General features: G+C 50.1%; 1 protein-coding gene across 2 annotated transcripts; it reads left to right on the top strand.

Moving 5' to 3' along the window:
• Positions 1–1,331: 1,331 nt before the first annotated feature.
• On the top strand, positions 1,332–13,979 carry hspbp1 (HSPA (Hsp70) binding protein 1). 2 transcript variants are annotated; one of them, XM_033013469.1, is made up of 9 exons: positions 1,332–1,456; positions 2,565–2,707; positions 2,984–3,170; positions 4,373–4,597; positions 5,919–6,074; positions 7,585–7,632; positions 8,519–8,615; positions 9,321–9,432; positions 12,249–13,979. In XM_033013469.1, the coding sequence occupies exons 2-9, from the start codon at positions 2,582–2,584 to the stop codon at positions 12,321–12,323; spliced, it is 1,026 nt and encodes a 341-aa protein (XP_032869360.1). In that variant the 5' UTR covers positions 1,332–1,456; positions 2,565–2,581; the 3' UTR covers positions 12,324–13,979. The 2 variants fall into 2 exon arrangements, with proteins under 2 accessions (XP_032869360.1, XP_032869361.1); XM_033013470.1 differs by lacking the exon at positions 7,585–7,632.
• The last annotated feature ends 333 nt before the right edge of the window (positions 13,980–14,312 follow it).

Genomic DNA, 14,312 nt, shown 5'->3' with positions numbered 1-14,312 from the left:
CATTGGAACCACTTTGGTCCTCATGTTGATAAACAGCATTAAAAGTTTTCAAAGGTGATGGAAAGACTGGAGGAAAGTCTTGGTGCTGAGAGCTCTCTAATACCTGCATTAAGGAGGCAATTAAGCACACCTGAGCAATTACAAGCTCCTGTGAAGCCATGTGTCCCAAACATTATGGTGCCCTGAAATGCATGGACTATGTATAAACACAGCTGTGATTTCTACATTGTAAAACCAAAATATATAACATTGGCCTTTAATAAAATCTGACAATGTGCGCTTTAATCACATGTGATTTTTTCTATTACAAATCTCAAATTGTGGAGTACAGAGGCAAATAAATAAATGATGGGTCTTTGTCCCAAACATTATGGAGGGCACAGTATGTATGTTATCTCTTTGTTCAGTTGAGGACAGTAATTTAAAAGTTTGTAAATAGCAGCCAAAGTTACAGAGGAATGGCATTGACTGTTGAAGTTAAATCATCAGTATCACTTTTCAACAAATGTTTTACAGGTGCAAATAAATACCTGTTTAATGAATCTGAGCATATCTTTCATTCATTTGTTCTATATCTCTCTTTACATCATCACCTATATCTCTCGTTTCTCTCTTCCCCTGACTTTCAGTCTGAAGAAGGATCTCGACCCGAACCACAACAGCCAAAACTCAGCAGGCGAGGCAGCATCTATGGAGCAAAGGAAATAGGTGACGTTTCAGGTCAAGACCCTTCTGGGTCTGAAGAAGTCTCCACCCGAAACATCGTATATTTCCTTTGTTCTATAGATGCTGCCTCACCCGCTGAGTTTCACCAGCACTTTTGTCTACCTTCGATTTTCCAGCATCTGCAGTTCCTTCTTAAACGCAACAGCCAAAACGTCTTTTATAGACACAGCAGCCAAAAGTCTGTAGCCTCCTTTTGCTCTGATATTTTATTTAATTCTTCACATGTTTAAATTATAATGTTTTATTTGTAATTCTCTACCGTATATCGTGTTGTTACTTGCGAGCAAAGCACCAAGGCAAATTCCTTGTATGTATACATACTTGGCTAATAAAATGTATTTAATTCAAATCAATTCAAAAAGCTGGAGTAACTCAGTGGTAAAGGCAACATCTCCAGAGAGAAGGAATGGGAGACTTCTATCCAGAGATGCTGCCTGTCCCACTGAGTTACTCCAGCATTTTGTATCCATGAGCATCTTGTGCATCACTTGAGATCTTTGGAGATAGAGAAGGCTGGGACCACAGTCTGCTTGCACACCGCGCATGCGCGGCAGGCACCCGTCAGGGCCCGGGTGCCCCGCACTGGCGTCACGTCCGCCCCGCCGCGCGTCACAAGCGGCCTGTGACGCGACGTCCGGCAAGATGGTGGCGCCCAGGGGCTGAGGTGAAACGCTGGAAGAATCTGGAAACGCCGAGAAGCTTCTGCGCGCCGGCAGCGGGAGGGCGGAGGGTGAGCAGGCGGAGTGGGGTGGAGAAGGGCCATGCGAGGTGAAGGGGGGGGGGGGGACTCAGCGGGGGGCACGAGGGGAGGGTGGAGAAGGAGAACATGTGCGAGGGATGAAGTTGGAGGAGGTGGAAGGGACAGGTTGGAGGAGGTGGTTAGAGAGGAGAGGAGGAGGGGGGGGGAGGGAGGGTTTGAAGGGGGGGGGGGTTGGAGGAGGTGGAGGGGAAGGGGGAGGTTGGAGGAGGTGGTTAGAGAGGAAAGGGGGGGGGGAGGGGGGGGAGGGAGGGTTGAAGGGGGGGGGGGGTTGGAGGAGGTGGAGGGGAAGGGGGAGGTTGGAGGAGGTGGTTAGAGGGGGGAGGTTGGATGCGGGGGGGGGGGAGAGGGAGGAGGAGGTTAGAGGAGGTGGTGGGGGAGATTGGAGGAGGGGGGGGGGTTTGGAGGAGGGAGGTTGGAGGTGGGGGGGAAGGGGGGAGGAGGAAGGGGGAGGTGCAAGGGGGAGGGGGAGGGTTGGAGGAGGTGGGGGAAGGGGAGGAGGAAGGGGGGAGGAGGAAGGGGGGAGGGGGAGGGTTGGAGGAGGAGGTAGGGGGGAGGTGCGAGGGGGAGGGTTGAAGGGGGGGGGTTGGAGGAGGTGGGGGGGACGTTGGAGGAGGAGGTTAGAGGGGGGAGGTTGGATGCGGGGGGGGGGAGAGGGAGGAGGAGGTTAGAGGAGGTGGGTGGGGGAGATTGGAGGAGGAGGGAGGTTGGAGGTGGGGGGAGGTTGGAGGAGGTGGGGGGGAAGGGGGGAGGAGGGAGGTTGGAGGAGGGGGGAGGTTGGAGGAGGTGGGGGGGGGGAAGGGGGGAGGTTGGAGGAGGAGGTGGGGGGGAAGGTTGGAGGAGGAGGAAGGGGGAAGTTGGAGGAGGAGGTGGAGGGAGGTTGGAGGACCAGCGAAACCAGAGCACCCAGAGAAAACCCACACGGTCTCGGCGAAAGTACCAGCTCTGCACTGACAGCACCCGAGGTCAGGATCAAACCTGGTCTCTGGCGTAGTGAGGCAGCAACTGCCACTGCCTCACTGTGCTCCCCTTACTTGTTACTTGATGAATAAAATATATATTATTTTTCTGTCTTTTCCAGATTGTAGATCGCTTAAAATGGCAGAAGGAGGGCCTGATAGAAACAGGCAACATTCGAATAACCTGCAGGGGCTGCTGAGGCTGGCAGTGGAGGCAGGATCAGTGGGGGACACGGCTCCAGAACATCATCCCATGCCGGAAGAGGCAAGTATCACTCATCGTGGCTCCTCTCAACGGCCCAGTCTTCAAATGCATTGCAAAGCTACATAGATCCAAAAAAACTGTCTTGTGATCAGCCATGATCACATTGAATGGCGGTGCTGGCTCTAAGGGCCGAATGGCCCACTCCTGCACCTATTGTCTATTGTTCCCTCCTCATTCTTCTAACCTCCAGCGAGTACAGGCCCAGTGCCGACAAACGCTCCACTTCATGTGTGATTCACTGCAGTTTAATGAACGTTTCTCTCTGTGTTCCCTCAGCGCAGGCAGTGGCTGCAGGATGCACTGTCGGATGTATTTAATGGACAGGTGGATGAAGTTAAACAACTCAAAGATTGTCTCCAGATCTTGAATGAAACTCCCGGGGATGATGCAGTCGAGGAGGAGAGGCGCTGGAACGCCCTTGACATGGTGTCGGATTTGTGTGAAAACCTTGACAATGCGAGAGGTAATGGATATTTTCTGTCAGGCTTTTTCTCCAGTGTCATTTCTCCTTTTTTTTTTATCATGTAATTTTTTTTTTAACTCACATTTTTACAACTTCAGGACAATTGAAAGCATTTTGAAGTGGGTGCAATTCTTTGAAGTGGTCGCTTCTCATGTTCGTGAGTTTGAAAGAACGTCAGCCGTCCTTTTTTTCTCCAGAGATGCTGCCTGACCTGCTGAGTTACTCCAGCACTTTGTGTCTATCTTCAGTATAAACCAGCATCTGCAGTTCCTTCCTGAGCTTCTAGCGCTGTTACTTTTGGAGCATATATTAGCCATAAGACATGGGAGCAGAATCAGGCCATTCTCCCCCAACCCAAACTATTCAACAATCTTATCAATCACCACCGTTAAAATCTATCCATTGACTTGGCCTCCACAGCTTTCTCTTGCAATGAATTGCACAGATTTACCACCCTCCGACTAAATAAATTCCTCCTTTCTAAAGGTACGTCCTTTTATCTTAAGGCTGGTCCTAGGATCGTAGGTCCTTTATCTAGGATCTCTGGTCCTAGACTTTCCCACTAGTGGAAACATTCTCTCCACATCCACTGTATCCTGTCTTTCACTGTTCGGTAAGTTTCAATGAAGCTTGTAAATGAACTTGTAAAACTGGCCAACTTGCATCTCAGTTCTTGGGGGTTCCGGTGAATGCCCTTGTGGAGCGACACCAAGCACATCCTGTGGGGGACAGCTTCTACTTGGTTGGATTTCCTTGGATTTTGGTTTGGAGATGTTTCCATTTGGTTCTTGTGTTTTGCTCATGACTCCAGCATCTTTAGTTTAGTTTAGAGATAGACAATAGACAATAGGTGCAGGAGTAGGCCCTTCGAGCCAGCACCGCCATTCAATGTGATATACCACAGAAACAGGCTCTCCGGCTCACTGAATCTGCACCGATCAGCTATCCCTGCACATTAACACTATCCTTCACACACTCGGGACAATTTACCTACAAATCTGTACGTCTTTGGAGTGTGGGAGGAAGCCGAAGATCTCGGAGAAAAGCCACGCAGGTCACGGGGAGAACAAGCAAACTCCGTATAGACAGCAGCCGTAGATGGGATAGAACCTGGGTGTCCAGCGCTGTAAGACAGCCACCATTGCCACCCTGAATCTGCAGTCCCTCGCGTCTCGTTGATGTGCTCTGTGCTTTTTACTTAGATTTCTGCAAGCTGTCGGGCATGCGGGTAGTGGTGGACAGCTTCCTGGAGTGCGCCGACGCTGGCCTGCGCTGGCGCACAGCACACCTGATCGGGACGTGCAGCCAAAACAACCCCTTTGTGCAGGAGCACGTGTTGCAGCTGGGGATCCTGCCCAAACTGCTGGATATGCTCAACAACGACAACAGCGACCTGGTGCGAATCAAGGCGCTCTTCGCCGTATCGTGTGAGTACCACTGCCCACGCACCACGGGGGGGGGGGGGGGGGGGGGGGGGAGTGTAAGATGGGGACAGAGACCTACTTGTGCAAGAAAATGTTGCCCCCAGTATCAGAGGTTGATCCCGGGTAAGGAACGGACTCCGTTTATACAGGCATCTTTAAGTCGATTTGACTGTAGTTTAGTTTAGAGATACAGGGGGTGGAAGATTGCAACCTTCACGTGGTCCGCCCTGTTTCGACTAATGCAATCAACTCGACGTGCACAAACGGAAGATCAAATAGAACAAGTTGTCCAACAACTTTAGGCTGTGCACGCCACACGATAAGTTTAGAGATACAGCGCGGAAACAGGCCCTTCGGCCCACCAAGTCCACGCCGACCAGCGATCCCCGCACACTAACACTATCCTACACACACTGGGGACAATTCTACATTCATACCAAGCCAATTAATGTACAAACCTGTACATCTTTGGAGTGTGGGAGGGAACCGGAGCGCCCGGAGCAAACCCACGCAGGTCATGGGGAGAACGTACAAACTCCGTACAGACAGCACCCGTAGTTGGGATGGAACCCGCGTCTCTGGTACTGTGAGGCAGCAACTCTAAAGGCCGCGCCATAGTGCCACCCTACTGTAACTCGGAAAATGCACAAACATCACTCTATCAAAGGGACAAAGGACATTTATTATCACATACACCAATTGGTGCAGTGAAATTTGAGTTACCATGCAGCACACAAATAAGATAAACACAACGCTTTAGAATTTAACTTAAAACATAAAAAACATCCCCACACAGCTGAATCAACGTTTCCCACTGTGATGGAAGGCACCAAAGTTCAGTCCTCATATCCTAACCATATCTCCGTGGGATTGTACCGAATGGCATCAAAAGCAAAGCGGCCCAGCGGTAGAGTTGCTGCCTCACAGCGCCAGAGACTTGGGTTCGATCCTGACTACGGGTGCTGTCTGTACGGAGTTTGTACATTCTCCCCGTGACCTGCGTGGGTTTTCTCCGGGTGCTCCGGTATCCGAACACACTTCAAAGACGTACAGGTTTGTAGGTTAATTGGCTTGGTATAAATGTTTAAATTTGTCCTTAGCGTGTGTAGGGTAGTGTTAACCTGCGGGGATCGCTGGTCGACGCGGACTTAGTGGGCCGGAAGGTCCTGTTCCCACGCTGTATCACTAAACTAAAAGCTTCTCGCTGAACCTGGGTACTGGTGGCAATAATATATACAACCTGTGCTGTGCAGCTGCTGTAAAGGGTGTGGGTATGTGTGCACTGCGGGGTTGATGTTAACCGACCCACCTCTCTGCCCCGCAGGCCTGGTACGCGAGCAGGAGGCCGGGCTGCAGGAGTTTATCCACCACGACGGCTTCTCGGTGCTGATGCGGGCCATGCAGAGCGGCGTGGAGAAGCTGAAGGTGAAGGCTGCATTCCTGCTGCAGAACCTGCTGATCAGCAGCCCCGAGCACAAAGGTTAGACTCTGCTGCAGCAGCGCTGGGCGGGGGTGGTGGAGATCGTGCAGGGGCGGCAGCGGTGGGCAGGGGTGACGGAGACCGTGCAGGGGCGGGGGCATGAGAGAGGCCACATAAAGGAGAGAGTCCGATTCAGAAGCAGGGATTTATTTTTGACTGGTTCTTGTGTAGGAAGGAACTGCAGATGCCTCTTGAATACTGATGTATTCAAGAGAGAGTTGGATTTAGCTCTAAGGGCTAACTGAATCAAGGGATATGGAGAGAAAACAGAACGAGGTACTGGTTCTGGATGATCAGCCATGATCATATTGAATGGTGGTGCTGGCTCGAAGGGCTGAATGGCCTACTCCTGCACCTGCTTTCTATGTTTCTATGCTGGTTTAAACCAAAGATAGACACAAAAAGCTGGAGTAACTCAGCGGGACCGACAACATCTCTGGAGAAAAGGAAGAAGTGACGTTTCGGGTCGAGAGCCTTCTTCAGTCTGCGAGTCAGGGGAAAGGGAAACGAGAGATATAAACGGTTATGCAGAGAGATACGAGTGAAAAATAAGCAAAAATGTAACGATGATAAACGAAACAGGCCAACAGGGCTCGGTGAGAACGAGTTACAGACAATGAGACTCAACAAGACGACTTTGAAACTGGTACAAGGACTTTGGTGGGGGAGGGACGGAGAGAGAGGGTGAAGTTTGAGAAATCAATATCCATACCGCTGGGTTGCAAGGTTCTTGATTAATAAAGGGCATTAAAGGTTATGGGGGGAAAAGGCAGGAGAATGGGGTTGAGAGAGAAAAGATAGATCAGCCGTGATTGAATAGCAGAGCAGGCTCGATAGTGTTGAACATCTGTGATTCTCCACCCTGGGGAGTTATGCAGACTAGATAGAGTCAGTGTCAAACGAAACAGGCCCTACGGCCCAACTGACTAAACTGCCCCATCTAAGCTCATCCCATTTGCCCACGTTTGGCTCATATCCCCCTAAACCTTTCCTATCTCTGTTCCTTTCAAATGTTGTTAATGTACTTGCCTCAACTACATCCTCTGGTAGCTCATTCCATATTCTTCCCACCTCCTGAGTGAAGATGTTGCCCCTCAGTGTCCTATTATCTCTGTTCTCTCTCACCTTAAACCAATGTCTCTCGTCCTTGATTCTCCTACCTGGAGTAAAAGACTGCATTCACCCTGTCTATTCCCCTCACGATTGTCTACACCTCTATAACATTACCCTGCAGCCTCCTGCGCTCCAAGGAATAAATTCCTAGCCTGCCCAACCTCTCCTCGTAGCTCAGGCCCTTGATTCCGGGCAACGTCCTGGTAAATCTTCTCCGCGATCTTTCCAGATTAATGACATTCGTCCAAAACGGAGCCCAGTGTGCTCCAAATGTGGCAGTAAGACACCGCCACATGAGCAGGGGATGGGATGATGTTCTCCGAGCCTGTGCCAATGTGCTGTGATTGAGTTTTAACTGCTTTTCCTTCTCCCGTTCTATTCCCCGTCTCTGCTGAAGGTGAGGACTCGTGCACGGATGCAGTTCCACACAAGCTGAATATCCCCAGTAAGTATTGGCAGGCTATTCTATCACAGGGGGCTTTGTACCTCAGCTTGCTTCTGCCCTTATTTGTCATCTATGTTCACTTTGCAACAGAGTTCCTCAACGCAGGTCAGCTTAGATTGGATTAGGTTTGAGAAATCTAGTTTTGTTCAGAGATGCAGCGCGGAAACTGGCCCTTCGTCCGGCCGAGTCAGCACCGACCAGGATTAAGCAAGGCTTTTCTTTCCTCTCAACCCCGCCCCTCTATGGTTAGAAGTTCACTTGGGGTCTCGGGGTAAAGGCAATGTTGGGTCTGTGGTTGTAGAATAGCCTGCCAATGCTTGGTCTGGGATAAAGAGATATGGGTGGAGTTGGGGGGGGGGGAAGCTGTGTGGAACTGCAGCCCAGCCAACGTCCATAATGAGAGGGGCGAGGAAAGCAGTTGAGAATAAAACAGTGAGGAACATTGAAGCAGAATGCCGCTGCCAGGTCAAATTCTCCCTGCTCCAAACAGGCCAGATGACGGCCACTGGAGGGAAGTGCCGCAGTAACTCAGCGGCTCAGGCAGCGTCTCTGGAGAACACGGACAGGTGACATTTCGGGTCGGGACTCTTGGAAGATCTTCAGAACTCAAAGAGGGTCCCGACCCAAAACGTAGACATCTATCCACATTCTACAGAGATGCTGCCTGACCCGCTGAGTTACTCCGGCACTTTTTTTTTGTAAACCGGCATCTGCAGTTCCTTGTTTGTACAGTTGACTGTCGGGCAGAGACAGAGCCGTGCTGGGAAGCGTGCGAGGCGTTCCGCTTGACGAGCACTGCTTGTAAATGGGTGTTATTGAAGACCTTGGCTTGCCTGAGATCGGTAGTCCCAACAATGAAGAGCTTGCTTTCTCTCCCCTTCCGCAGACGTCCTGTGCTCCATGGGAATGGTCCAGCAGTTGGTGGCACTGCTACAGACGGAGCACGATCCCTTTCACGAGCATGTCCTGGGAGCGCTCTGCAGGTGCGTGCAATTGTTTGTTTATCGTCGCCCGCAGCAGCTACAGTGAAATACACGCGTGGGGAGGAACTGCAGATAGATGCCGGTTTACACCCAAGATAGACACAAAATGCCAGAGTAACTCAGCGGGACAAGCGGCATCTCTGGAGAGAAGGAGCGGGTGACGTTTCGGGTCGAGACCCTTCATCAGACCAGTCGGGAAAGGGAAACAAGAGGCATAGACAGTGATGTAGAGAGAGAGATATAGAACAATTGAATGAAAGATATACAAGATATCCATCTCTGGAGAGAAGGAATGGGTGACGTTTCGGCTCAAGACCCTTCTTCCGATTTTCACCCAACAAACAGTTAACCAGGGCCCGTTTCCTTCATCATCGTTACTTTTTTGCAAATCTTTCATTCATTGTTCTTTATCTCTCTACATCATCGTCTATATCTGTCGTCTCCCTTATCCCTAAACCAGTCTGAAGAAGGGTCTCGACCCGAAACGTCACCCATTCCTTCTCTCCAGAGACGCTGAGTTTCTCTGCATTGTCTCGGGGTTTTGGGCAGAGCTGTTCCCAAACCAAGCAGTGATGCGTTCCCCACAGTGCGCTCCATTGCTGTAATTTTGTGGTGCTGTGCCGGCAGTGGGCAGGGTTGGCCCGTGTACAATCCGAGACCAATGCCGCCAGTCTGGAATCATGACGCGTGCCTTTTCCCCCGCAGCTTGGTGACCAATTTCCCTCGTGGAGTGAAACAGTGTCAAGAACCCGAGCTGGGTCTGGAGGATATTCTAAATGAGAGATCGAGGATGTTGAAAGACCAAGAGGAATTTCAGGTGCTTCATTTGTTCGGTTTAGCGAAACAGCGTGGAAACAGGCTCTTCGGCCCATCGTACCCGTGCCAACCCCTATACACACTGGGGACAATTTACACTTATACCAAGCCAATCAGCCATGTGTAGGAAGGAACTGTAGATGCTGGTTTAGACCGTAGACACAAAAAGCTGGAGTAACTCAGTGGGTCAGGCAGCATCTCTGGCGAGAAGGAATGGGTGACGTTACGGGTCGGAACCCTTCTTCAGTCTCAAGAACACTAGACGCGACATTTCGAAACCAAGTCCTAGTCTGAAGAAGGGTCTCGACCCGAAACGTCACCCAATCCTTCTTTCCAGCAATGCTGCCTGTCCAGCCGGGACACAAAAGGTTTTCCCGTTGAGCCCATGGGTTTCCCCCCACACCCCAAAGACATGTGGGTTTAGGTTAATAGGCCTTGTGTGTCGGGAGGGGGAGCAAAAGTGGAATGACATGGAACTAATGTGAAAGGGTGACCGATGGGACAGCATGGACTTGATGGGCCGAAGGGCCTGTTTCCGTGCTGTATCTTCCAATCAAAAAAAAAGTAGCACTTCTGGCCATGTTTGTATTTAAAGGGAATTTTCTCTTTGCGAGCACCTGCAGTACATCAAAGCGCCTGATGATGGTGCTGCTGTGCACACAACATGGACTATAAGTCTTCCTTGGCACGACAGTTCCATCTCCCTCTGTAAAGTGGACGTGCATGTTACTGTTTGAGGTTGTTTGATGACTCATGCCGCACATCTACAACATTTCAATGGTTCGATCCCGACTACGGGTGCTGTCTGTGCGGAGTTTGCACGTTCTCCCCGTGACCTGCGTGGGTTTTCTCCGAGATCTTCAGTTTCCTCCCACACTCCAAAGGCGTACAGGTTTGTAGGTAAATTGGCTTGGTGTAAGTATAAATGAGTAGTCTAGTGTTATTGTGAGGGGATCGCTGGCCGTGTGCGGACAGGGTGGGTCGAAGGGCCCGTTTCCGCATTGCTTCCGTAAGCTAAAAAAACGAAACTGAATTAGCTTTAGTCTTCTGGCACCCATCCACTGTGCTCTATCGAAGACATTTATGTGACCATAAACAACAGTGTTAAGCCCCCTTGCCACCACAGTGCGTCGGAAGGAATTGCAGATGCTGGATTATACCATAGATAGACACAAACGCCTGAAGTAACTTGGCGGGACAGGCAGCATACAATACAATACAATTTTATTGTCATTTGAGCCTCAGTGAGGCTCAAACGAAATTTCGTTTCCACAGCCATACAAACAAAGACAATTTCTAGACATACACACAATTTAGTTCACATAAACATCCATCACAGTGAACCCAATGAAGGCAAAAGTCTTTTCTCTCCCCTGTTCTCCATGTCTCTCCTGATGTCCAAGCCCCAGGCGGGCGATGATAAGTCCCACGGCCATTTTAGGCCATGCCGGGCGATTTACGGCCCCGCTCCCGGTCTAAATGTCACAAAGTTGGAGCCCCCGGCGGGCGCTGGAATGTCCCACGGCCATGAAGCCGTGCCGGGCGACACGGGCTGGAGAAGTCGCGTTGCGGGAGCTCCGGGAAGCGGTCTCTCTCTCCCCCCGGACCCGCGAGCTCCCGATGTCCAAGTCCACCGGACCTGCGGCTGCGTTGCTGGAGCCTCCGAGCACCAGGAGTCGAGTCGCAGCAGCATCTCTGGTGAAAAGGAATAGGTGACGTTTCGGGTTGAGATCCTTCTATCACAGTAAGAAAGAACATGGCTGATTCTTTAACCTGTCTACTTTCCCACCTGGACTGCCAGTTTCCCACATTTGTTCACCTTGAATATCTTTCATCCACTAAGTAGCCACAGAAATGTAGAAGCCGACTCCTCTCCCTTTCTAAAACCCCCCCCCCCCCCCCCTCCCCGGACTTCACCCTATTTCTCCCCTTCCACCTCTACATTCGTTCCTCTGGCTTCACACTTCAATCCTCTTATCTCATACCTTCAGCCTTTTCATCTCTGGCCTTTGTCCAACCATCAGCCTTATCAACTTCCCCCACCCTCCCTCCACCTCACCTGTACCAATCTATTACCTGCCGCGCTTTGATCTGACTCTCCTCTCTTCCAACATTCCTCCCCTCCCCCCCCGCCCCCCCCCCCCCATCAGTCTGAAGGGTCCTGACCCAAAACGTCACCTATCCACGTTATCCAGAGATACTACCTGACCCGCTGAGTTACTCCAGTATTGTGGAGGTACTGTGTGAAACAGCAGTGTCGTGAAACCCATCACCTTCTGCAGAAGGAGAGGGAGTGTTTAGTTTAAATATACAGCACTGAAACGGGCCCTTTGCTCTGTATATTTAAACTAAACGCACACTGAATGAATGAATGTATAAGTTTATTGGCCAAGTATTCACATACAAGGAATTTGCCTTGGTGCTCCGCCCGCAAGTGACAACATGACATACAGTGACAGTTAGGAATGACACATAAAACATTAATAATGAAACATTATTGATTAAACTTGTGAATTAAATAAAATACCAGAGCACTGGGGACAATTTACAATTTTACCGAAGCCAATTAACCTACAAATCTGTACATATTTGAAATGTGGGAGGAAACCGGAGCACCCGGGGAAAACCCACGCAGGTCACAGGGAGAGAACTCCTCACAGACGGCACCTGTAGTCAGGATGGAACCCGGGTCTCTGGCGCTGTGAGGCAGCAACTCAACCCGCTGCGCCACCGTGTGGAGAGGAGGGGAGAGATCTAGCAGTGAGGAAAATTAACAAGTAACGAATCCCATCTAATTTTGCTGTTGATGAATTTCAGGAGGAGTTGGAGTTCTGTGAGCAGCTACTGCGTGCTTGCTTCAGCCAGCCAGACGAGAGCGGGATGGATCGGTGATTCAACGAGTTGTCCCTGCGAAGATTGCTTACGTCGCCATGTCGGAAAGAATTTACCCAATTTTTCTCTCTCTGTCTCTCTCTCTGTCAGGCGGATTCCCACTATTGCCAATTGCAAGGCTTTGGAAGCTCGGTGCATTTTGAATCAGCTTATATATTGCACTTATTGGAAAAAAAGACTGTTTATCAAACATTTATTTCAATCTTTTAATCTTGACCCTGACATCCCATCCAGTCACATACTCCATGTACAGTTGTAGAGTCATGGAGTGATACATTGTGGAAACAGGTCCTTCGGCCCTTCCTGCCCACATGTCCCAGCTGCATTAGTCCCACCTGTGTTTGGCCCATATCCCTCCAAACCTGTCCTATTCATGTACCTGTTTTAACTATTTCTTAAACGTTGGGATAGTCCCAGCCTCGATGACCTCCTCTGGCAATTCGTTCCGTACACCCGCCACCCTTTGTGTGGAAAAAGTTACCCCTCAGATTCCGATTCAATCTTTTCCCCGTCACCTTGAACCTGTGTCCTCTGGACTGGTTCCAGTGGATTCATTCTAATGGCGAGGTGAATACAGTCAACAATCTGGGCCACGCGCAGTTAGCAATTTGTCACTCGCTGTTCTCCATCTCTTTCTCTGTGCTTCCGTTAGCTTTTCTGGATTAAGCCCCAGAAGTGGAAGCAGAGATTTGTATTGGGACGTGGCCTTTAATGTCACACACCCACCCGCTCGATTAAAATTGAACCCACTGCTGTATCAGTCTCAACAGCCCCAGCTCAATATCCCCACGCAGTTTATTCCCAAGTAACAACCTGTGCTAATCCCCCCCTGCTTCCCAAACTAAGATACCAACCTGGGTGGCTGGTCCAAGGCAGGGAAGCAATTAGTCCAAAGAAAATTAACTTTGGGTAGGAGGAGTGGAGAACTATCGAGCATGTTAAATCTTCACGGTGATATGTAAAACTGGGAACGTTAATGTGAAGAGAGAGAGGTGGGAGGAGACCTGACTAGTGTGTGACCATGCAGGTCATTAGAGAGTTTCTTCAATGGTTCCTGATGCAACTGCACAGTCAGATTCTTATCGCATCGCTTACACATGCACGTCACCATACTTTGGCTGCCGCTATTTAGGCACAGAAAGAGTCCAACGTACTGGGGCGGCCCCCGATTCAGGCAAGCCCCAGGCTGCTGCAGGGCCTCCTCCATCACAAGTCGGGATTGGTGTTGTTGGACTGGAACATGATGCCTTCTGCAGTCACGTGGTTAGATTGGATTGCCGTCGGATCACCGGAGGCAACTGTGTGTATGTGTGTGTGGGGGGCAAGACTCGGGAAGTACTGCTTGGGACAGTGACGTCACAAAGGCCATCACTTTACGGAGGGGGAGTGGAGCAGTAACTGTGTATGTGGATGAATCTACCACCCCCACAGTGTTGATCCTGCTCCATGCAGTGTGGGTCCCTGTGCAGTGTGTGTGTTCCTGCAGTGTGCCTGTGTGATCGACACGCTGTCATTTGAACATATCGTAAAGAACCTGAAGAGATGATTGCCCTGTGACTGTAACAAGCCGGTATCGTTTTGTGAATTCTTTGTTCCTGCTGCAAAGTGTTATTTCAGTTTCTGTGAAAACATTAAAGTGACATTTGACTCTGTGGACCTCTCTTGCCTATTGTTTTGGTGCCAGGGCCTTCATTACTTTACAGGCATGTGGACCATAAGACATTCAAGCAGAATTAGGCCGTTCAGCCCATCGAGTCTACTTGCCATTCAATCATGGCTGATCTATTTTTCTTCTCAATCCCATTCTCCTGCCTTCTTCCCATAACCTTTGACATCCTTCCAATAAGTTCATAAGTTGTAGGTGTAGAATTAGGCCGTTCAGCCCATCGAGTCTACTTGCCATTCAATCAAGACTGATCTTTCTTTCCCTCTCAATCCCATTCTCCAGCCTTCTTCCCCAATCCTTTAACATCCTTCCTGAACAAGAAC

This window comes from Amblyraja radiata, chromosome 38 (assembly GCF_010909765.2).
Source record: "Amblyraja radiata isolate CabotCenter1 chromosome 38, sAmbRad1.1.pri, whole genome shotgun sequence".
NCBI classification, from domain to species: Eukaryota; Metazoa; Chordata; class Chondrichthyes; order Rajiformes; family Rajidae; genus Amblyraja; species Amblyraja radiata.
Note: the sequence above shows the minus strand (reverse complement) of the source record. Positions and strands in the feature narration are given on the sequence as shown.